Source organism: Salmo trutta, chromosome 13 (assembly GCF_901001165.1).
Source record: "Salmo trutta chromosome 13, fSalTru1.1, whole genome shotgun sequence".
NCBI classification, from domain to species: Eukaryota; Metazoa; Chordata; class Actinopteri; order Salmoniformes; family Salmonidae; genus Salmo; species Salmo trutta.
The window spans coordinates 40,049,971-40,070,777 of NC_042969.1; the positions used below are offsets into that span (position 1 = coordinate 40,049,971).

Below are 20,807 nucleotides of genomic sequence, written 5' to 3' on the forward strand. Positions count from 1 at the left end.
TCAATAGCGTTGTTTTAGTCTGCATCAATAGTGTTGTTTTATCCTGCATCAATGGTGTTGTTTTAGCCTGCATCAATAGTGTTGTTTTAGCCTGCATCAATAGTGTTGTTTTAGCCTGCATCAATAGTGTTGTTTTATCCTGTATCAATAGTGTTGTTTCATCCTGGATCAATAGTGTTGTCTTCCCTCTCTACTAGGGGTGTGCCGACATGGCCATACTCGTAATCGTATCCGTAAATTGACAGTTGATTGGCCTCCCGAGTGGCGCAGTGGTCTAAGGCACATTCTCACTGCAAAATACCTCCCTACAAAATACCTCCCTGCACATTCTCACTGCAAAATACCTCCCCACAAAATACCTCCCTACAAAATACCTCCCTGCACATTCTCACTGCAAAATACCTCCCCACAAAATACCTCCCTACAAAATACCTCCATGAAAAATACCTCCCTGCACATTCTCACTGCAAAATACCTCCCTGCACATTCTCACTGCAAAATACCTCCCTGCACATTCTCACTGCAAAAAATCTGTGGATTAGGAGCAGTGTGTGTGTGTGTGTGTGTGTGTGTGTGTGTGTGTGTGTGTGTGTGTGTGTGTGTGTGTGTGTGTGTGTGTGTGTGTGTGTGTGTGTGTGTGTGTGTGTGTGTGTGTGTGTGTGTGTGTGTGTGTGTGTGTGTGTGTGTGTGTGTGTGTGTGCCTGTGTATCTCCTTGACTTGCAGCGGGCAGCCACGTTTGCGGTCACTCAGTCAGAATGCGCATTAGCGTTTACATTTTTTTCCCTACCTTCGCCCAACTTGTTAGATATTATGCTCATCGACACAGCGTGATAGCAAACGTCCCCGCCATTCTGATTTATCATAGTAGCAGGCGGCAGCAATCAAAATGATCAGACCGAAAACATGCAAGGAAAACTGATCGGGTGAAATGATGAAGCTGAGTGCACAGAGATATACAGCTTCACTCTATCCAATCAGAGCAGGAGGATCAATATAAAGCCCAACCTTTTCTTTACAGACAGGCAAACTAGCCAGTCAAGTTATTTAGACCACAAATCAAATCAAATTGTATTGGTCACATAAACATGGTTAGCAGATGTTAATGTGAGTGTAGCGAAATGCTTGTGCCTCTAGTTCCGACAGTGCAGTAATATCTAACAAGTAATCTAACAATTTTCCCAATAACTACCTAATACACACAAATCTAAAGGGGTGAATGAGAATATGTACATAGATAGAACCTCACATGACTGACTGACTTGAGAAAGATGCACGCTGGCTCCCGAAAATGACTTTTTCTGACCAGTGATAATTATACAAAATACTCTGATCATAATCGTATCCAGAAAATTGCCCATATCCGGTAGGATACTGGTTTTGTCTCGGCACACCCCTACTCTCTACCCCTCTGCTCTCTCCTCTCCTCTCCTCTCCTCTCCTCTCCTCTCCTCTCCTCTCCTCTCCTCTATAGCATCTGTTTTACAAGCTCCCGACCAACTCTTTCTGTTGTTGTTGCTGATCTTAACTTTTTTTTTCACATAATCTTTTCACCATGACGAAAATAACTTCTGGACGTCAGCACAGTGATCACTAACCTCCATTTAGATGAAGATTTCTCACCCAGGACCTAATCCCGACACTCGGAAGAGAAAGAGACGGTGACATAGAGGCCGACGTGCGGCTGCGCCCTGATGAAACTACGACGGTGAGTATATAAACCCCCTCTGCCATCTGTTCAATTGGAGAACGTACCATCACTGGAGAACAAACTGGACGAGCTCCGTTCGAGACTATCCTATAAACGGGACCTGAAGAATTGTATTAATATCCTATGTTTTCTAGGAAGCTTGGCTGAACAAAGGACATGGATAATATACATCTGGCTCGGCAGGACAGGACGGCAGCGTCAGGCTTAAGGAGGCTGGTGTGTGATCTCTTTGTTAACAACAGCTGGTGTGTGATCTCTAATATTCAGGAAGTCTCTAGGTTTCGACTCAACTGAGTTAGAAATCATCATGATAAGCTTTAGACCAATAGGATCAACAACTGGAACATAATTAACCAATAAGGCACGAGGGGGTGTGGTATACAGTATGGCCAATATATCACGGCTAAAGATGCCTGGACACAGCTCTTAGCCGTGGTATATTGGCCATATATCACAAGGTGCCGAGGTGCCTTATTGCTATTATAAACTGGTTAACAACGTAATTAGAGCAGTAAAAAAAAATGTTTTGTTATACCCGTGGTATACGGTCTGATATACCACAGCTGTCAGCCAATCAGATTTCAGGGCTCAAACCACCCAGTTTATAATTACGGATAATTTGTAGACTGGAAATTGACTGCAAGAAGCCCAAACAGATATCGCGTCAAGTCCAAGTCATACATTCTAAGAGAAAGTCAAGTCGAGTCAAGTTTTTTGAAGTCTCAAGTAAAAAATAAATAATAACTTTGCAATAACTTTTTCAACTACAAATCTTTGTCTACTTATTGAGGCTACCAGACAGCCCTTCTCACACATTTTGATGATATAGTTGTAAAATGAAGCCCTTGTATCAGTAATAAGAGCCTTCAATCAGCAGAAGACCAGTCAGGTTGACGGGTTCAGAAGACAAGTCAGGTTGACGGGTTCAGATTGGACATTTATTTACAAGTCTTGGTGATCCAATGGCGAACGTGGCCGCCGCAGGATCATACAAAATATACAAGTAGATTTACCAAAAATACACAGGCCAAAATAAATAGCCTCTGTATCAGGCCCTGCCCCATCTGAACGGACACAGGTAGAGGGCAAGACTGCACAGCCTCCCCTTGAGAAACCAAATAGAATCTGTCCGGAGCTCGACAGGTAGGCTTCATAATATCAGCACTTGGCCACCGGGACTATATAATAACCCAATTGGCAATTACTACCAATAAACTGGTTCTACAATGTAAAAAGCTATTGAAACATCCATTATTACATTTGTTACATTGGTCTTAATCAGACTTAATGATTATTACTATTTTAACACCATGCATACATGGAACAATACTTTCTCTTATTCAACGTTGTGACTCCAAAGTGTGGAGCGCAGGCCACGTAGCCTATTCCTACGTGCATTGAGGCGGGCACGCTCATTTTATGCACAACCAGAATGACAAAGATATAGAGTGGCTTGTGAAAGCATTCACCCCCATTGGCATTTTTCCTATTTTGTTGCCTTACAACCTGGAATTAAAATTAATTTTTTGGCAATATGTATCATTTGATTTACACAACATGTGTACCACTTTGAAGATGCAAAATATTTTTTATTGTGAAACAAACAAGAAATAAGACAAAAAAAACGGAAAACTTGAGGGTGCATAACTATTCACCATTCCCCCCCCAAAGTCAATACTTTGTAGAGACACCTTTTGCAGCAATTACAGCTGCAAGTCTCTAGGGGTATGTCTCTATAAGCTTGGCACATCTAGCCACTGGGATTGTTGCCCATTCTTCAAGGCAAAACTGTTCCAGCTCCTTCAAGTTGGATGGGTTCCTGCTGGTGTACAGCAATCTTTAAATCATACCACAGATTCTCAATTGGATTGAGGTCTGGGCTTTGACTAGGCCATTCCAAGACATCTAAATGTTTCCCCTTAAACCACTTGAATGTTGCTTTAGCAGTATGCTTAGGGTCATTGTCCTGCTGGAAGGTGAACCTCCATCCCAGTCTCAAATCTCTGGAAGACTGAAACAGGTTTCCCTCAATAATTTCCCTGTATTTAGCGCCATCCATCATTCCTTCAATTCTGACCAGTTTCCCAGTCCCGGCCGATGAAAAACATCCCCACAGCATGATGCTGCCATCACCATGCTTCACTGTGGGGATGGTGTTCTCGGGGTGATGAGAGGTGTTGGGTTTGCGCCGGACATAGTGTTTTCCTTGATGACCAAAAAGCTCTCATCACCCCGAGTACCTTCTTCCATATGTTTGGAGAGTCTCCCACATGCCTTTTGGCCTTTAAGCAATGGCTTTTTTTCTGGCCAGTCTTCCGTAAAGTCCAGCTGTGTGGCGTGTACGACGTAAAATGGTCCTATGGACAGATACTCTGTGGAGCTTTGCAGCTCCTTCAGGGTTATCTTTTGTCTCTATGTTGTCTCTCTGATTAATGCCCTCCTTTCCTGGTCTGTGAGTTTTGGTGGGCGGCCCTCTCTTGGCAGGTTTGTTGTGGTGCCATATTCTTTCCATTTTTTAATTATGGATTTAATGGTGCTCCGTGGGATGTTCAAAGTTTCAGATATTTTTTAGAACCCAACCCTGATCTGTACTTCTCCCCAACTTTGTCCCTGATGTGTTTGGAGAGATCCTTGGTCTTCATGGTGTCGCTTGCTTGGTGGTGCCCCTTGCTTAGTGGTGTTGCAGACTCTGGGGCCTTTCAGAACAGGTGTATATATACTGAGATCACGTGACAGATCATGTGACACTTAGATTGCACACAGGTGGACTTTATTTAATTAATTATGTGACTTCTGAAGGTAATTGGTTGCACTAGATCTTATTTAGGGGCTGCATAGCAAAGGGGGTGAATACATATGCACGCAACACTTTTCCGTTTTTAATTTTTGTAATTATTTTGAAAAAAAGTAATTTTTTTCATTTCACTTCACCAATTTGGACTATTTTGTGTATGTCCATTACATGGAATCCAAATAAAAATAAATTTTAATTACAGGTTGTAATGCAACAAAATAGGAAAAATGCCAAGGGGCGATGAATACTTTTGCAAGGCACTGTAGGACACAGACCCACAAACTCTGGCACACGGAACCCTCGGAAATATAAACAAAGGTAACGATACATTGAATTAAATAAACAGTACTTCTACCTCATGAATCTTTTGAACATTTACGTGAACAGTAAACATTGCGCCCACTCAGAGGATAATAAGTGGTTGGCTAAATCAAAATGTATTGTAGGCATATCAAATGTGAAACAGAAATGTCTACATGTTGCAATAAACGGTACGGGTATGGAATGATGAAATGCTAGCAATTATTGTAGTATTAGATAGAATATATAATGACCACATAGGGCCTATGCATTTAAACGTGTGAAAGCAACAGCAAACATTTAAACAAGAGAAAATAAAATGCCCTCTTCACTGGCAGCAGGAGTTCGGAGAGTAGAGGTGAAGAGCCGCGCCTATGGTGCGTCTTCGCCACAGTAATAATTCATTTAAAATAAATTCCAAATACGAGCTTCATAAGTAAATGATACATTTCAAGCCATTGTTCCATACCAAAATACCAGTAGGCCTATGCTAGTAATTGTTACATACCAAAATACCAGTAGGCCTATGCTAGTAATTGTTACATACCAAAATACCAGTAGGCATATGCTAGTAATTGTTACATACCAAAATACCAGTAGGCATATGCTAGTAATTGTTACATACCAAAATACCAGTAGGCCTATGTGTCACGTCCTGACCAGTAAAAGGGGGTATTTTTTATTGTGGTTTGGTCAGGACGTGGCAGGGGTGTGTTTGTTTAGAGTGTTTCGTGTATAGCTGTATGCCTTACAGGACTGTTTGTTGTCGTTATTTTTGTATACGTGTGTTTTGTATTGGTTTTCCTTCTTTCTGCCAAATAAAAAGAAGATGAGTATACACATTCCCGCTGCATTTTGGTCTAATCAATACGACGTCTGTGACACTATGCTAGTAATTGTTGCATACCAAAATACCAGTAGGCCTATGCTAATATAGTTGTTGCCCATTGCTGATGAGATTGCAAAGTAAACAGTTAATATTCTATATCAACAACATTTTTGGGAGCTGCATATTTATTTATTATGGTAGTCCTCTCTTCCTATAATTTGACGTTGACGTTTCACCCGATCCTATAGCTTTACAGTCGTGGCCAAAAGTTTTGAGAATGACACAAATATAATTTTCACAAAGTCTGCTGCCTCAGTTTGTATGATGGCAATTTGCATTTACTCCAGAATGTTATGAAGAGTGATCAGATGAATTGCAATTAATTGCAAAGTCCCTATTTGCCATGCAAATGAACTGAATCCCAGAAAAACATTTCCACTGCATTTCAGCCCTGCCACAAAAGGACCAGCTGACATCATGTCAGTGATTCTCTCGTTAACACAGGTGTCAGTGTTGACGAGGACAAGGCTGGAGATCACTCTGTTATGCTGATTGAGTTCGAATAACAGACTGGAAGCTTCAAAAGGAGGGTGGTGCTTGGAATCATTGTTCTTCCTCTGTCAACCATGGTTACCTGCAAGGAAACACGCGCCATCATCATTGCTTTGCACAAAAAGGGCTTCACAGGCAAGGATATTGCTGCCAGCAAGATTGCACCTAAATCAACAATTTATCGGATCATCAAGAACTTCAAGGAGAGTGGTTCAATTGTTGTGAAGAAGGCTTCAGGGCACCCAAGAAAGTCCAGCAATCACCAGGACCGTCTCCTAAAGTTGATTCAGCTGCGGGATCGGGGCACCACCAGTACAGAGCTTGCTCAGGAATGGCAGCAGGCAGGGGTGAGTGCATCTGCACACACAGTGAGGCGAAGACTTTTGGAGGATGACCTGGTGTTAAGAAGGGCAGCAAAGAAGCCACTTCTCTCCAGGAAAAACATCAGGAACAGACTGATATTCTGCAAAAGGTACAGGGATTGGACTGCTTAGGACTGGGGTAAAGTCATTTTCTCTGATGAATCCCCTTTCTGATTGTTTGGGGCATCCGGAAAAAAGCATGTCCGTAGAAGACAAGGTGAACACTACCATCAGTCCTGTGTCATGCCAACAGTAAAGCATCCTGAACCATTCATGTGTGGGGTTGCTTCTCAGCCAAGGGAGTGGGCTCACTCACAATTTTGCCTAAGAACACAGCCATGAATAAAGAATGGTACCAATACATCCTCCGAGAGCAACTTCTCCCAACCATCCAGGAACAGTTTGGTGACGAACAATGCCTTTTCCAGCATGATGGAGCACCTTGCCATAAGGCAACAGTGATAACTAAGTGGCTCGGGGAACAAAACATTGATATTTTGGGTCCATGGCCAGGAAACTCCCCAGACCTTAATCCCATTGAGAACTTGTGGTCAATCCTCAAGAGGCGGGTGGACAAACAAAAACCCACAAATTCTGACAAACTCCAAGAATTGATTATGCAAGAATGGGCTGCCATCAGTCAGGATGTGGCCCAGAAGTTAATTGACAGCATGCCAGGGCGGATTGCAGAGGTCTTGAAAAAGAAGGGTCAACACTGCAAGTATTGACTCTTTGCATCAACTTCATGTAATTGTCAATAAAAGCCTTTGACACTTGTGAAATGCTTGTAATTATACTCCAGTATTCCATAGTAACATCTCACAAAAATATCTAAAGACACTGAAGCAGCAAACGTTGTGAAAATTAATATTTGTGTCATTCTCAAATTGTTTGGCCACGACTGTATACACAATATGACATTTGTAAGGTTCTTATTCTTTTGGAACTTCTGTGAGTGTAATGTCTACTGTTCAATTGTATTGTTTATTTCACTTTTGTGTATTGTCTACTTCACCTGCTTTGGTATTTTTAACATATGTTTCCCATGCCAATAAAGCCCCTTGAATTGAGAGAGAGAGAGAAATACCTATTAAGATTTGTCTAAAACTATGGAAAACTATGAACTATGAAATGCTTGTAATTATACTTCAGTATTCCATAGTAACATCTGACAAAAATATCTAAAGACAGTGAAGCAGCAGACTGTGAAAATTTATATTTTTGTCATTCTCAAAACTTTTGGCCTGAACTGTACAGCAAATCAGCCATCTGTTTGCTAGGTCACCACCCAACCTTTGTTGATTGACAGTTTGCTGGTCCAATCAGAGTATCGAGTATACGCTTCACTAGCCAATCTATTACAGTTTTTTTAGAAGGGCGATGCTGTTGTCTCTCAAGTTATTTTATTTTCTATCAAGTCGAGTCTAAAGTCATCGAATTTTTGACTAGGGTTAGACTCGAGTCCAAGTTATGTGACTCGAGTCCACAACTCTGGTGGGAATACTTGGGAACAGATTTGTTAAATTAACATCACTTGGATCTAATTTACTGATGTTTTTTACAATCTTTTATGTCCAATAATGAAAAAATACAAGAAATAAAAAATAAAATAAGAATTTTATTTTTTATTTCTTGTTTTTTTTCTTCATTAAAACCACCCGTGGGCCAAATTCGGCCCGAAGGCCGCGAGTTGGGGAACCCTGCTGTAGACCATACTATTTACCAAGAGAGTTTTCCTCTATATTTTTCATGTGAGTAATAAATATAATTTAGCCGTCTATTTACCACCACAAACCGATGCTGGCACTAAGACCGCACTCAACAAGCTGAATAAGGCCATAAGCAAACAAGAAAATGCTCATCCAGAGGCAGCACTCCTAGTGGCTGGGGACTTTAATGCAGAGAAACTTAAATCTGTTTTACCTAATTTCTACCATGTCACGTGCAACCAGAGGACAAAAAAACCTCTAGACCACCTTTACTACACACACTGAGACACGTACAAAAGCTCTCACCCTCCATTTGGCAAATCTGACCATAATTCTATCCCCCTGATTCTCTATATTTTTCATGCAGGAAAACTGAAATCCATCTTACCTCATTTCTACTAGCATGTCACCTGTGCAACTAGAGGCGAAAAAACTCTACACACAGAGAAGCATATAAAGGTCTAGCCTTGCTCTACATTTGGCAAATCTGACCATAACTCTGTCCTCCTGTTTCCTGCTTACAATCAAAAACTCAAACAGGAAGTACCAATGATGAAAGTGGTCTGATGAAACAGATGCTAAGCTACAGGACTGTTTTGCTAGCACAGATTGGAATATCTTCTGGGATTTATCCAATGGCATTGACGAGTACACCACATCAGTCACCGGCTTCATCAATAAGTGCATTGATGATGTCGTCCCCACAGTGACCGTAAGTACATATCCCAACCAGAAGCCATGGATTACAGGCAACATCTGCACTGAGCTAAAGGCTAGAGCTGCCTCTTTCAAGGAGTGGGACACTAATCTGGACACTTAAAATAAAATCCCGCTATGCACTCTGACGAACTGTCAAACAGGCAAATCCTACAAACAGGACAAAGATCAAATCCTACTACACTGGCTGTGACGCTCGTTGGTTGTGGCAGGGCTTGCAAACTATCACGGATTGCATAGGGAAACCCAGCTGCGAGCTGCCGAGTTTCGCGAGCCTACCAGATGAGCAAAATGCCTTCTATGATCGCTTCGATGCAAGCAACACTGGACCATGCGTGAGAACACCAGCTGTTTTGGATCATGCTCTCCTTAGCCAATGTAAGACCTTTAAACAGGTTAACATACCAGGACGTGTACTCAGAACATGCTGACCAGCTGGCAAGTCTCTTTCACTGACATTTTCAACCTCTCCCTGACCCAGTCTGTAATCCCTGCATGTTTCAAGCAGACCACCATTGTCCCTGTGACCAGGAAGCCAAGGTAACCTGTCTAAATAACTATCGCTCATCTGAAGCCATGAAATGCTTTGAAAGGCTGGTCATGACTCATATCAAACACCATCATCCCAGAAACCCTAGACCCACTCCAATTCACAACAGATCCACAGATGATGCATTTTCTATTGCACTCTACACTTCCTTTTCCGACCTGGAGAAAAGGAACACCTACGTGTGAATGCTGTTCATTGACTACAGCTCAGCGTTCAACACCATAGTAACCTCCAAGATCATCACTAAGCTAAGGATCCTGGGACTAAACACATCCCTCTGCAACTGTATCCTAGACTTAGTGACTGAACACCCCCAGGTAGTGAGGGTTGGCAACAGCACATCCGCCAAGCTGACCCTCAACACGGGGGCCCCTCAGGGGTGCCTGCTTAGTCACCTCCTGTACTCCCTGTTCACCCACGACTGCGCACGACTCCAACACCATCATTAACCGACTACACAACGGTGGTAAGCCTGATCACCGATGACGATGAGACAGCCTATAGGGAGGAGGTCAGAGACCTGGCAGTGTGGTGCCAAGACAACAACCTCTCCCTCAATGTCAGCAAGACAAAGGAGCTGATCATGGTATACAGGAAACGGAGGGCCGAGCACACCCGCATTCACATCAACGGGGATGTAATGGAGCAGTTCCTCGGTGTCCACATCACTAAGGATTTATCATGGTCTATAGAGCCCTACAGTGAAGGTGTCATAATACCCATAAAACCTAGCGGTCAAACAGGGAAATGGTTCCAATCAAACATTTTTTCCCATTGAGAATTTTAGAAACACTTAATAAAATAATATTTAGTATTTCGTGTTTCTTACCCTGGCTGACGTTTTGATAACCATGTAAATTTCTCTCTGACTTTTATCAATATAATCAGCTCATTTACTCTCAGATTAAAAAATGCTGATTTGCATCAAAGTAGAAAAGACTACAAATCCCTGCAAGTCATCTCTAGCTGACACCTTTGCTATCAGGTATTGTGTCAATTTAAAACTTGCACAAGACAGCTCACAGAATTGGCGATTTCAGCCACACCCATTGCTGACTGGTGCATAAAATAGAGCACCCACAGCCGTGCAATCTCCGTAGACAAATAGTGGCTGTAGAATGGCCTTACTGATGAGCTCAGTGAGTTTCAACGTGGCACAGTCGTAGGATGCCACCTTTCTGCCCTGCTTGAGCTGCACCGGGCAACTGTAAGTGCTGTTATTGTGAAGTGGAAACATCTAGGAGCAACAACGGCTCAGCGGCGAAGTGGTAGATCACACAAGCTAACAGTACGGGACCGCCGAGTGCTGAAGCACGTAGCGCGTAAAAATCCCCTGACCTCGGTTGCAACACTCACTGCTGAGTTCCAAACTGCCTCTGGAAGCAACATCAGCACAAGAACTGTTTGTCGGGAGCTTCATGAAATGGGTTTCCATGGCTGAGCAGCCACACACAAGCTTGCCAAACGTTGGCTGGAGTGCTGTAATGCTCATAGCCATTGAACTCTGGAGCAGTGGAAACGTGCTGTCTGGAGTGATGAATTGAATCATGCTTCACCATCTGGCAGTTTGACGGACGAATCTGGGTTTGGCGGATGCCAGGAGAACTCTACCTGCCCCAATGTATAGTGCCAACCGTAAAGTTTGGTGGTGGAGGAATAATGGTCTGGGGATGTTTTCATGGTTCGGGCCCCTTAGTTCCAGTGAAGGGAAATCTTAACCCTACAGCATACAATTGCATTCTAGACGATACTGTGCTTCCAACTTTGTGGCAACAGTTTGGGGAAGGCCCTTTCCTGTCTCTGCATGACAATGCCTGCGGGCACAAAGCAAGGTCCATACAGAAATGGTTCGTCGAGATCAGTGTGGAAGAACTTCACTGGCCTGCACAGAGCCCTGACCTCAACCCCATCGAATACATTTGAGATTCATTGAAACGCCAACTGCGAGCCAGGCCTAATTGCCCATCATCAGTGCCCGACCTCACTAATGCTCTTGTGGCTCAATGGAGGCAAGTCCCCCGCAGAAATGTTCCAACATCTAGTGGAAAGCTTTCCCAGAAGAGTGGAGGTTATTATAGAAGCAAATGGGGGGACCAACTCCATTGTAATGCCCATGATTTTGGAGTGACATGTTCTGCGAGCACATGTTACATACTGTCATGTAGTGTAGTTAATCCAGAGATTCTTAGCTTTGCCTCGATTCGGCAGTCTCGTCCAGATCATCATGGCATTTGTAGTTCTTATGATAGCCACATTAGCAGCTAATTAGTGTTTTCATTTTTGGGGGTTAAATACAGGCAAATAAATTTATAAAAGTCTCCTTGTCCTAGAGAAATGTACAGTTATCATGCCAGAGATTTGAGACTGGGACGGAGGTACACCTTCCAGCAGGACAATGACCTGAAACATAGCCCTTATCTGAAGTGTTTCTAAAATCCTCTACGGGAATAAGGTATGGTGGAAAAAAACGATTGGAATCATTTCCTTGTTTGACTGCTAGGTTTTATGTGTATTATGACTCATACTGTGGTATATAACACACTAACACAGTCGTGAAGAGGGCACGACAATACGTCTTCCTCCTCAGGAGGCTGACAAGATTTGGCATGGGCTCTCAGATCGTCAAATAGCTGCACCATTGGGAGCATCTTGACTGGCTGCATCACGCTTGGTATGGCAACTGCTTGATACCCAACTGCAAGGTGCTACAGAAGGTGGGAATGGGCTCTCAGGTTACACATTGACTCAGTACTGGTACTCTGTGTATATAGTCAGGTTACTCATTGACTCAGTACTGGTACTCTGTGTATATAGTCAGGTTACTCATTGACTCAGTACTGGTACTCTGTGTATATAGCCAGGTTATTCATTGACTCAGTACTGGTACTCTGTGTATATAGTCAGATTACACATTGACTCAGTACTGGTACTCTGTGTATATAGCCAGGTTACTCATTGACTCAGTACTGGTACTCTGTGTATATAGTCAGGTTACTCATTGACTCAGTACTGATAGTCTGTGTATATAGTCAGGTTACTCATTGACTCAGTACTGGTACTCTGTGTATATAGCCAGGTTACTCATTGACTCAGTACTGGTACTCTGTGTATATAGTCAGGTTACTCATTGACTCAGTACTGGTACTCTGTGTATATAGCCAGGTTATTCATTGACTCAGTACTGGTACTCTGTGTATATAGCCAGGTTACTCATTGACTCATCACTGTTAGTCTAGTTCTAGACCAGTTCTCCCTTCCCCTCCTCTATTCCACTCTCTCCTCTCCCCTCTCCTCCTCTCTCCCCCTCCCCCTTCCCACTCTCATCTGTCCCCTCTTCTCCCTTCTTCTCCTGCTTTTTCCTACTCTCCCCTCCACTCGCCCCCCCATCCCCCTCACCTTTTCTCCTCTCCTCTGTCAATTCAATTCAATTTCAATTTAAGGGGCTTTATTGGCAAGGGAAATATATGTTTACATTGCCAAAGCAAGTGAAATAGATAATAAACAAAAGTGAAATAAACAATAAAATGTTACAGTAAACATTACACTCAGAAGTTCCACAAGACAAATGTCATATTATGTGCAAATAGTTCAAGTACAAAAGGGAAAATAAATAAACATAAATATTGGTTGTATTTACAATGGTGTTTGTTCTTCACTGGTTTCCCTGTTCTTGTGGCAACAGGTCACTTGCTACTGTGATTGCACACTGTGGTATTTCACCCAGTACATATGGGAGTTGATCAAAATTGGTTTTGTTTTCAAATTCTTTGTGGATCTGTGTAATCTGAGGGAAATATGTGGCTCTAATATGGTCATTCATTTGGCAGGAGGTTAGGAAGTGCAGCTCAGTTTCCACCTCATTTTGTGGGCAGTGTGCACATAGCCTGTATTCTCTTGAGAGCCAGGTCTGCCTACGGCAGACCTTTCTCAATAGTAAGGCTATGTTCACTGAGTCTGTACATAGTCAAATCTTTCTTTAAGTTTGGGTCAGTCCCAGTGGTCAGGTATTTTAGGGCCAAATAGCATTCTAGTTTGCTCAGTTTTTTTGTTGATTCTGTCCAATGTGTCAAGTAATTATCTTTTTGTTTTCACATGATTTGGTTTGATCTAATTGTGTTGCTGTCCTGGAGCTCTGTGGGGTCTGTTTGTGTTTGTGAACAGAGCCCCAGGACCAGCTTGCTTAGGGGACTCTTCTCCAGGTTAATCTTTCTGTATGTGATGGCTTTGTTATGGATTTGGTGTTTGTCCCATTTTGTGAATTCTTGGTTGGTGAGCGGACCCCAGACCTCAAAACTAGGAAGGGCAATGGGTTCTATAATTGATTCAAGTATTTTTAGTCAGATCCTAATCGGGAATGTCAAATTTTATTTTCCTTTTGATGGCGTTGCCTTGTCTCTCAGATTGTTCACAGCTTTGTGGAAGTTACCTGTGGCGCTGATGTTTAGGCCGAAATACGTATAGTTTTTTGTGTGCTCTTTGTATTTGTGGTCCTGGGAATTGGACCTTTTTTGGAACCTATTATTTTTCTCTTACTGAGATTTACTGTCAGGGCCCAGGTCTGACAGAATCCGTGTGGAAGATCTAGGCACTGCAGTAGGCCCTCCTTGGTTGGGGACAGAAGCACCAGATCATCAGCAAACAGTAGACATTTGACTTCAGATTCTAGGAGGGTGAGGCCTGGTGCTGCAGATTTGTTGATATATATGTTGAAGAGGGTGGGGCTCAAGTTGCATCCCTGTCTCACACCACGGGCCTGTTTTAACTAAACACTTGTTGTCTGTGTACATGGATTTCATAATGTTGTATGTTTTTCCCCCAACACCACTTTCCATCAATTTGTATAGCAGACCCTCATGCCAAATTGAGTCAAAAGCTTTTTTGAAATCAACAAGCATGAGCAGACTTTGCCTTTGTTTTGATTTGTTTCTTTGTCAAGGGTGAATATGTGGTCTGTCGTACGGTATTTTGGTAAAAATCCAATTTGAAATTTGCTCAGTACATTGTTTTCACAGAGGAAATGTACGAGTCTGCTGTTAATGATAATGCAGAGGATTTTCCCAAGGTTGCTGTTGACGCATATCCCACGGTGGTTATTGGGGTCATATTTGCCTCCACTTTTGTCGATTGGGGTGATCAGGCCTTGGTTCCAAATACTGGGGAAGATGCCAGAGCTGAGGATGATGTTAATTTCAATGTTGATTTCAAAAAAGCTTTTGACTCAATTTGGCATGAGGGTCTGCTATACAAATTGATGGAAAGTGGTGTTGGGGGAAAAACATACGACATTATAAAATCCATGTAGCCAATTGGAATGTGTGGTTTGTATATTTTATCATTTAATTTAGGATACCATCAACACCACAGGTGTTGGAGGGTTTGTATTTTGTCCTGTAGTTCATTCTATGTAATTGGAGACCCTCTCTCCCTGGCCCCCTCTCCCCTTGGCCCCAACGTGCACTAGCCTCTTCGTCTCTCTCATTCTCTCGTTGCTGTGGTAAGCCACATTCTTTTTACAGGGTGATTTAAAACGTAGTCCTGTTGTTTGGTAATCCAGACATCACACAGCTCTATCATTCGTTACAAAGAGAGACATTCATTTAGCAGATACATGAACCACTCAGAACACTCATTGGCTCGTCCCAAACGCCACCTTATTTCATACATAGTGCACTGCTTTTGACAAGGGCCCATGGAGGGGGGGGGTTAATTTAAGTTGGGCGCACACACACACACACACACACACACACACACACACACACACACACACACACACACACACACACACACACACACACACACACACACACACACACACACACACACACACACACACACACACACACTAGATCATTCAAGCGTCCGGGAGGCACATTTCCGGCAGGATGTCTAATCAACCGTACAGCATATCCAGTGCCTTTAATAGACAGGATGAAACAGCACCTCTGTGGGGTTCTAAAGGTGTGTGGATGAAACAGCACCTCTGTGGGGTTCTATAGGTGTGTGGATGAAACAGCACCTCTGTGGGGTTCTACAGGTGTGTGGGTGAAACAGCACCTCTGTGGGGTTCTACAGGTGTGTGATGAAACAGCACCTCTGTGGGGTTCTACAGGTGTGTGGGTGAAACAGCACCTCTGTGGGGTTCTATAGGTGTGTAGGTATCCAGGTTCCTTACCTTGAAGACATCTTGTGTATCATCCATGCAGTAGACTCTGATGTTATACTCCAGGGTAGAGCAGTATGCGTCAGAGAAGAGCACGAGGCGGAGACGCTTAGCCGCGGCCATGTTTAGAGATTCTCCCACCAGAGAGAAACGACCCAACTGCTCTGAGAACACTCTGCACGTCTCTGCCTCCAACTGACAGTAATACGGCTCTGAGATCAACTCCTCACCCATCATTAACACGTCCTGGGGATAGAGAGAGAGAGGTGTGGGGTTAGGGGCAGGGTGTGTGTGTGTGTGTGTGTGTGTGTGTGTGTGTGTGTTTGAGACAGCAGTACGGCTCTGAGTGCTTCACCCATATGGAGCCCATCCTGAGAATAGACAGGCAGACGTGTGGTTATGGGGGCAGGGTGTGTGGTTATGGGGTCAGACAGAGAGTGTGTGGTTATGGGGTCAGACAGAGAGTGTGTGGTTATGGAGTCAGACAGAGGGTGTGTGGTTATGGGGTCAGACAGAGGGTGTGTGGTTATGGGGTCAGACAGAGGGTGTGTGGTTATGGGGCCAGACAGAGGGTGTGTGGTTATGAGGTCAGGGAGAGGGTGTGTGGTTATGAGGTCAGACAGAGGGTGTGTGGTTATGGGGTCAGACAGAGAGTGTGTGGTTATGGGGTCAGACAGAGGGTGTGTGTGTGGTTATGGGGTCAGACAGAGGGTGTGTGGTTATGGGGCCAGACAGAGGGTGTGTGGTTATGGGGTCAGACAGAGAGTGTGTGGTTATGGGGTCAGACAGAGGGTGTGTGGTTATGGGGTCAGACAGAGGGTGTGTGGTAGTGGGGTCAGACTAGGGTGTGTGGTTATGGGGTCAGACAGAGGGTGTGTGGTTATGGGGTCAGACAGAGGGTGTGTGGCTATGGGGTCAGACAGAGGGTGTGTGTGTGGTTATGGGGTCAAACAGAGGGTGTGTGGTTATGGGGTCAGACAGAGGGTGTGTGTGTGGTTATGGGGTCAGACAGAGGGTGTGTGTGTGGTTATGGGGTCAGACATAGGGTGTGTGGTTATGGGGTCAGACAGAGGGTGTGTGGTTATGGGGTCAGGCAGAGTGTGTGTGGTTATGGGGTCAGGCAGAGTGTGTGTTTATGGGGTCAGGCGGTGTATATACAGTATGTGAGGACAGTGACCTATAGAACATTAACAATCAACTACGTAGTTCGGATCTAGGCAATCAATTGACATGAAAAAAGACTCCTCTAGTTTCCTGGCAACAACACTGCTTCTGGAGAGAAAGGAGAGAGAACAGAGAGAGAGAGAAGAGAGAGAAATGAGGGAGAACAGCGAGAGAAAGGAGGGCGAACAGAGAGAACAGAGAGAGAAAGAGGAGAGAGAAATGAGGGAGAACAGAGAGAACAGAGAGAGAAAATAATATTGGATTCATAAGCCAGAGGAAAGAGTTCAGAAAGGTGAAGAGAGAGAGGAAGAGAAGTGCGTAGAGAGCTGGCTGCCAGAACAGAACAATCACCAATAGCTCTACCTGCCAGAACAATTACCAACAACTCTACCTTCCAGAACAGTACAATTACCAACAACTCTACCTTCCAGAACAGTACAATTACCAACAACTCTACCTTCCAGAACAGTACAATTACCAACAGCTCTACCTGCCAGAACAATTACCAACAGCTCTACCTTCCAGAACAGTACAATTACCAACAACTCTACCTTCCAGAACAGTACAATTACCAACAACTCTACCTGCCAGAACAGTACAATAACCAACAGCTCTACCTGCCAGAACAGTACATTTACCAACAGCTCTACCTTCCAGAACAGTACAATTACCAACAGCTCTAACTTCCAGAAGAGTACAATTACCAACAGCTCTACCTGCCAGAACAGTACAATTACCAACAACTCTACCTTCCAGAACAGAACAATTACCAACAACTCTACCTTCCAGAACAGTACAATTACATACAGCTCTACCTTCCAGAACAGTAGAAATACCAACAGCTCTACCTGCCAGAACAGTACAATTACCAACAGCTCTACCTGCCAGAACAGTACAATTACCAACAGCTCTACCTGCCTACACAATTACCATCAGCTCTACCTGCCAGAACAATTACCAACAGCTCTACCTGCCAGAACAATTACCAACAGCTCTACCTGCCTACACAAATACCAACAGCTCTACCTGCCAGAACAATTACCAACAGCTCTACCTGCCAGAACAGTTACCATTAACTCTACTTGCCAGAACAATTACCAACAGCTCTACCTGCCAGAACAATTACCAACAACTCTACCTGCCTACACAAATACCAACAACTCTACCTGCCAGAACAGAACAATTACCAACAACTCTACTTGCCAGAACAATTACCAACAGCTCTACCTGCCAGAAGAATTACCAACAGCTCTACCTGCCAGAACAATTACCATTAACTCTACCTGCCAGAACAATTACCAACAGCTCTACCTGCCTACACAAATACCAACAACTCTACCTGCCAGAACAGAACAATTACCAACAACTCTACCTACCAGAACAGTACAATTACCAACAGCTCTACCTGCCTACACAATTACCAACAGCTCTACCTGCCTACACAATAACTAACGGCTCTACCTGCCAGAACAGTACACTTACCAAAAGCTCTACCTACCTACACAATTACCAACAGCTCTACCTGCCAGAACAGTACAATTACCAAAAGCTCTACCTGCCAGAACAGTACAATTACCAACAGCTCTACCTGCCAGTACAATTACCAACAACTCTACCTTCCAGAACAGTACAATTACCAACAGCTCTACCTGCCTACACAATTACCAACAGCTCTACCTTCCAGAACAGTACAATTACCAACAGCTCTACATGCCAGAATAATTACCATCAGCTCTACCTTCCAGAACAGTACAATTACCAACAGCTCTACCTGCCAGAACAGTTACCATTAACTCTACTTGCCAGAACAATTACCAACAGCTCTACCTGCCAGAACAATTACCAACAGCTCTACCTGCCAGAACAGTGCAATTACCAACAACTCTACTTGCCAGAACAATTACCATCGGCTCTACCTGCCAGAACAATTACCAACAACTCTACCTGCCTACACAAATACCAACAACTCTACCTGCCAGAACAGAACAATTACCAACAACTCTACTTGCCAGAACAATTACCAACAGCTCTACCTGCCAGAAGAATTACCAACAGCTCTACCTGCCAGAAGAATTACCAACAGCTATACCTGCCAGAACAATTACCAACAGCTCTACCTGCCTACAAAAAATACCAACAACTCTACCTGCCAGAACAGAACAATTACCAACAACTCTACCTACCAGAACAGTACAATTACCAACAGCTCTACCTGCCTACACAATTACCAACAGCTCTACCTGCCTACACAATAACTAACGGCTCTACCTGCCAGAACAGTACACTTACCAAAAGCTCTACCTGCTTACACAATTACCAACAGCTCTACCTGCCAGAACAGTACAATTACCAAAAGCTCTACCTGCCAGAACAGTACAATTACCAACAGCTCTACCTGCCAGTACAATTACCAACAACTCTACCTTCCAGAACAGTACAATTACCAACAGCTCTACCTGCCTACACAATTACCAACAGCTCTACCTGCCTACACAATTACCAACAGCTCTACCTTCCAGAACAGTACAATTACCAACAGCTCTACATGCCAGAATAATTACCATCAGCTCTACCTTCCAGAACAGTACAATTACCAACAGCTCTACCTTCCAGAACAATTACCAACAGCTCTACCTGCCAGAACAGTACAATTACCAACAGCTCTACCTGCCAGAACATTTACCAACTGTTCTACCTGCCAGAACAATTACCAACTGCTCTACCTGCCAGAACAGTACAATTACCAACTGCTCCACCTGCCAGAACAATTACCAACAGCTCTACCTGCCAGAACAATTACCAACAGCTCTACCTGCCAGAACAGTACAATTACCAACTGCTCTACCTGCCAGAACAATTACCAACAGCTCTACCTGCTAGAACAGTACAATTACCAGCAGCTCTACCTTCCAGAACAATTATCAACAGCTCTACCTGCCAAAACAGTACAATTACCATCAGCTCTACCTGCCAGAACAATTACCAACAGCTCTACTTGCCAGAACAATTGCCAACAGCTCTACCTGCCAGAACAATTACCAACAGCTCTACTTGCTAGAACAGTACAATTACCATCAGCTCTACCTGCCAGAACAATTACCAACAGCTATACCTGCCAGAACAATTACCATCAGCTCTACCTGCCAGAACAATTACCAACAGCTCTACCTGCTAGAACAGTACAATTTCCAACAGCTCTACCTGCTTGAACAATTACCAACAGCTCGATCTGCTAGAACAATCACCAACAGCTCTACCTGCTAGAACAGTACAATTACCAACAGCTCTATCTGCCAGAACAATTACCAACAGCTCTATCTGCCAGAACAATTACCAACAGCTCTACCTGTCAGAACAGTACAATTACCAACAGCTCTACCTGCTAGAACAGTACAATTACCATCACCTCTACCTGCCAGAACAATTACCTTCAGCTCTACCTGCCAGAACAGTACAATTTCCAAAAGTTTTACCTGCCAGAACAATTTCCAAAAGCTCTACCTGCCAGAACAATTACCAACAGCTCTACCTGCAGAACAGTTACCAACAGCTCTACCTGATAGAACAGTACAATTTCCAACAGCTCTACCTGCTAGAACAGTACAATTTCCAACAGCTCTACCTGCCAGAACATTTACCAACAACTCTACCTGCCAGAACAATTACCATCAGCTCTACCTGCCAGAACAATTACCAACAGCTCTTCCTGACAGAACAATTACCAACAGCTCTACCTGCTAGAACAGTACAATTACCAACAGCTCTACCTGCCAGTACAATTACCAACAACTCTACCTTCCAGAACAGTACAATTACCAACAGCTCTACCTGCCTACACAATTACCAACAGCTCTACCTTCCAGAACAGTACAATTACCAACAGCTCTACATGCCAGAATAATTACCATCAGCTCTACCTTCCAGAACAGTACAATTACCAACAGCTCTACCTGCCAGAACA

General features: G+C 43.6%; 1 protein-coding gene across 1 annotated transcript in view; it reads right to left on the reverse strand.

The window, feature by feature from the left end:
* Window positions 1–20,807, reverse strand: part of LOC115205773 (netrin receptor UNC5A) — a 231,584-nt gene that overhangs the window by 68,559 nt on the left and 142,218 nt on the right. Inside the window, exon 7 of the mRNA XM_029772088.1 lies at window positions 15,695–15,928. Coding sequence (XP_029627948.1) covers window positions 15,695–15,928 — 234 coding nt within the window. The remainder of the gene's footprint in view (window positions 1–15,694; window positions 15,929–20,807) is intronic.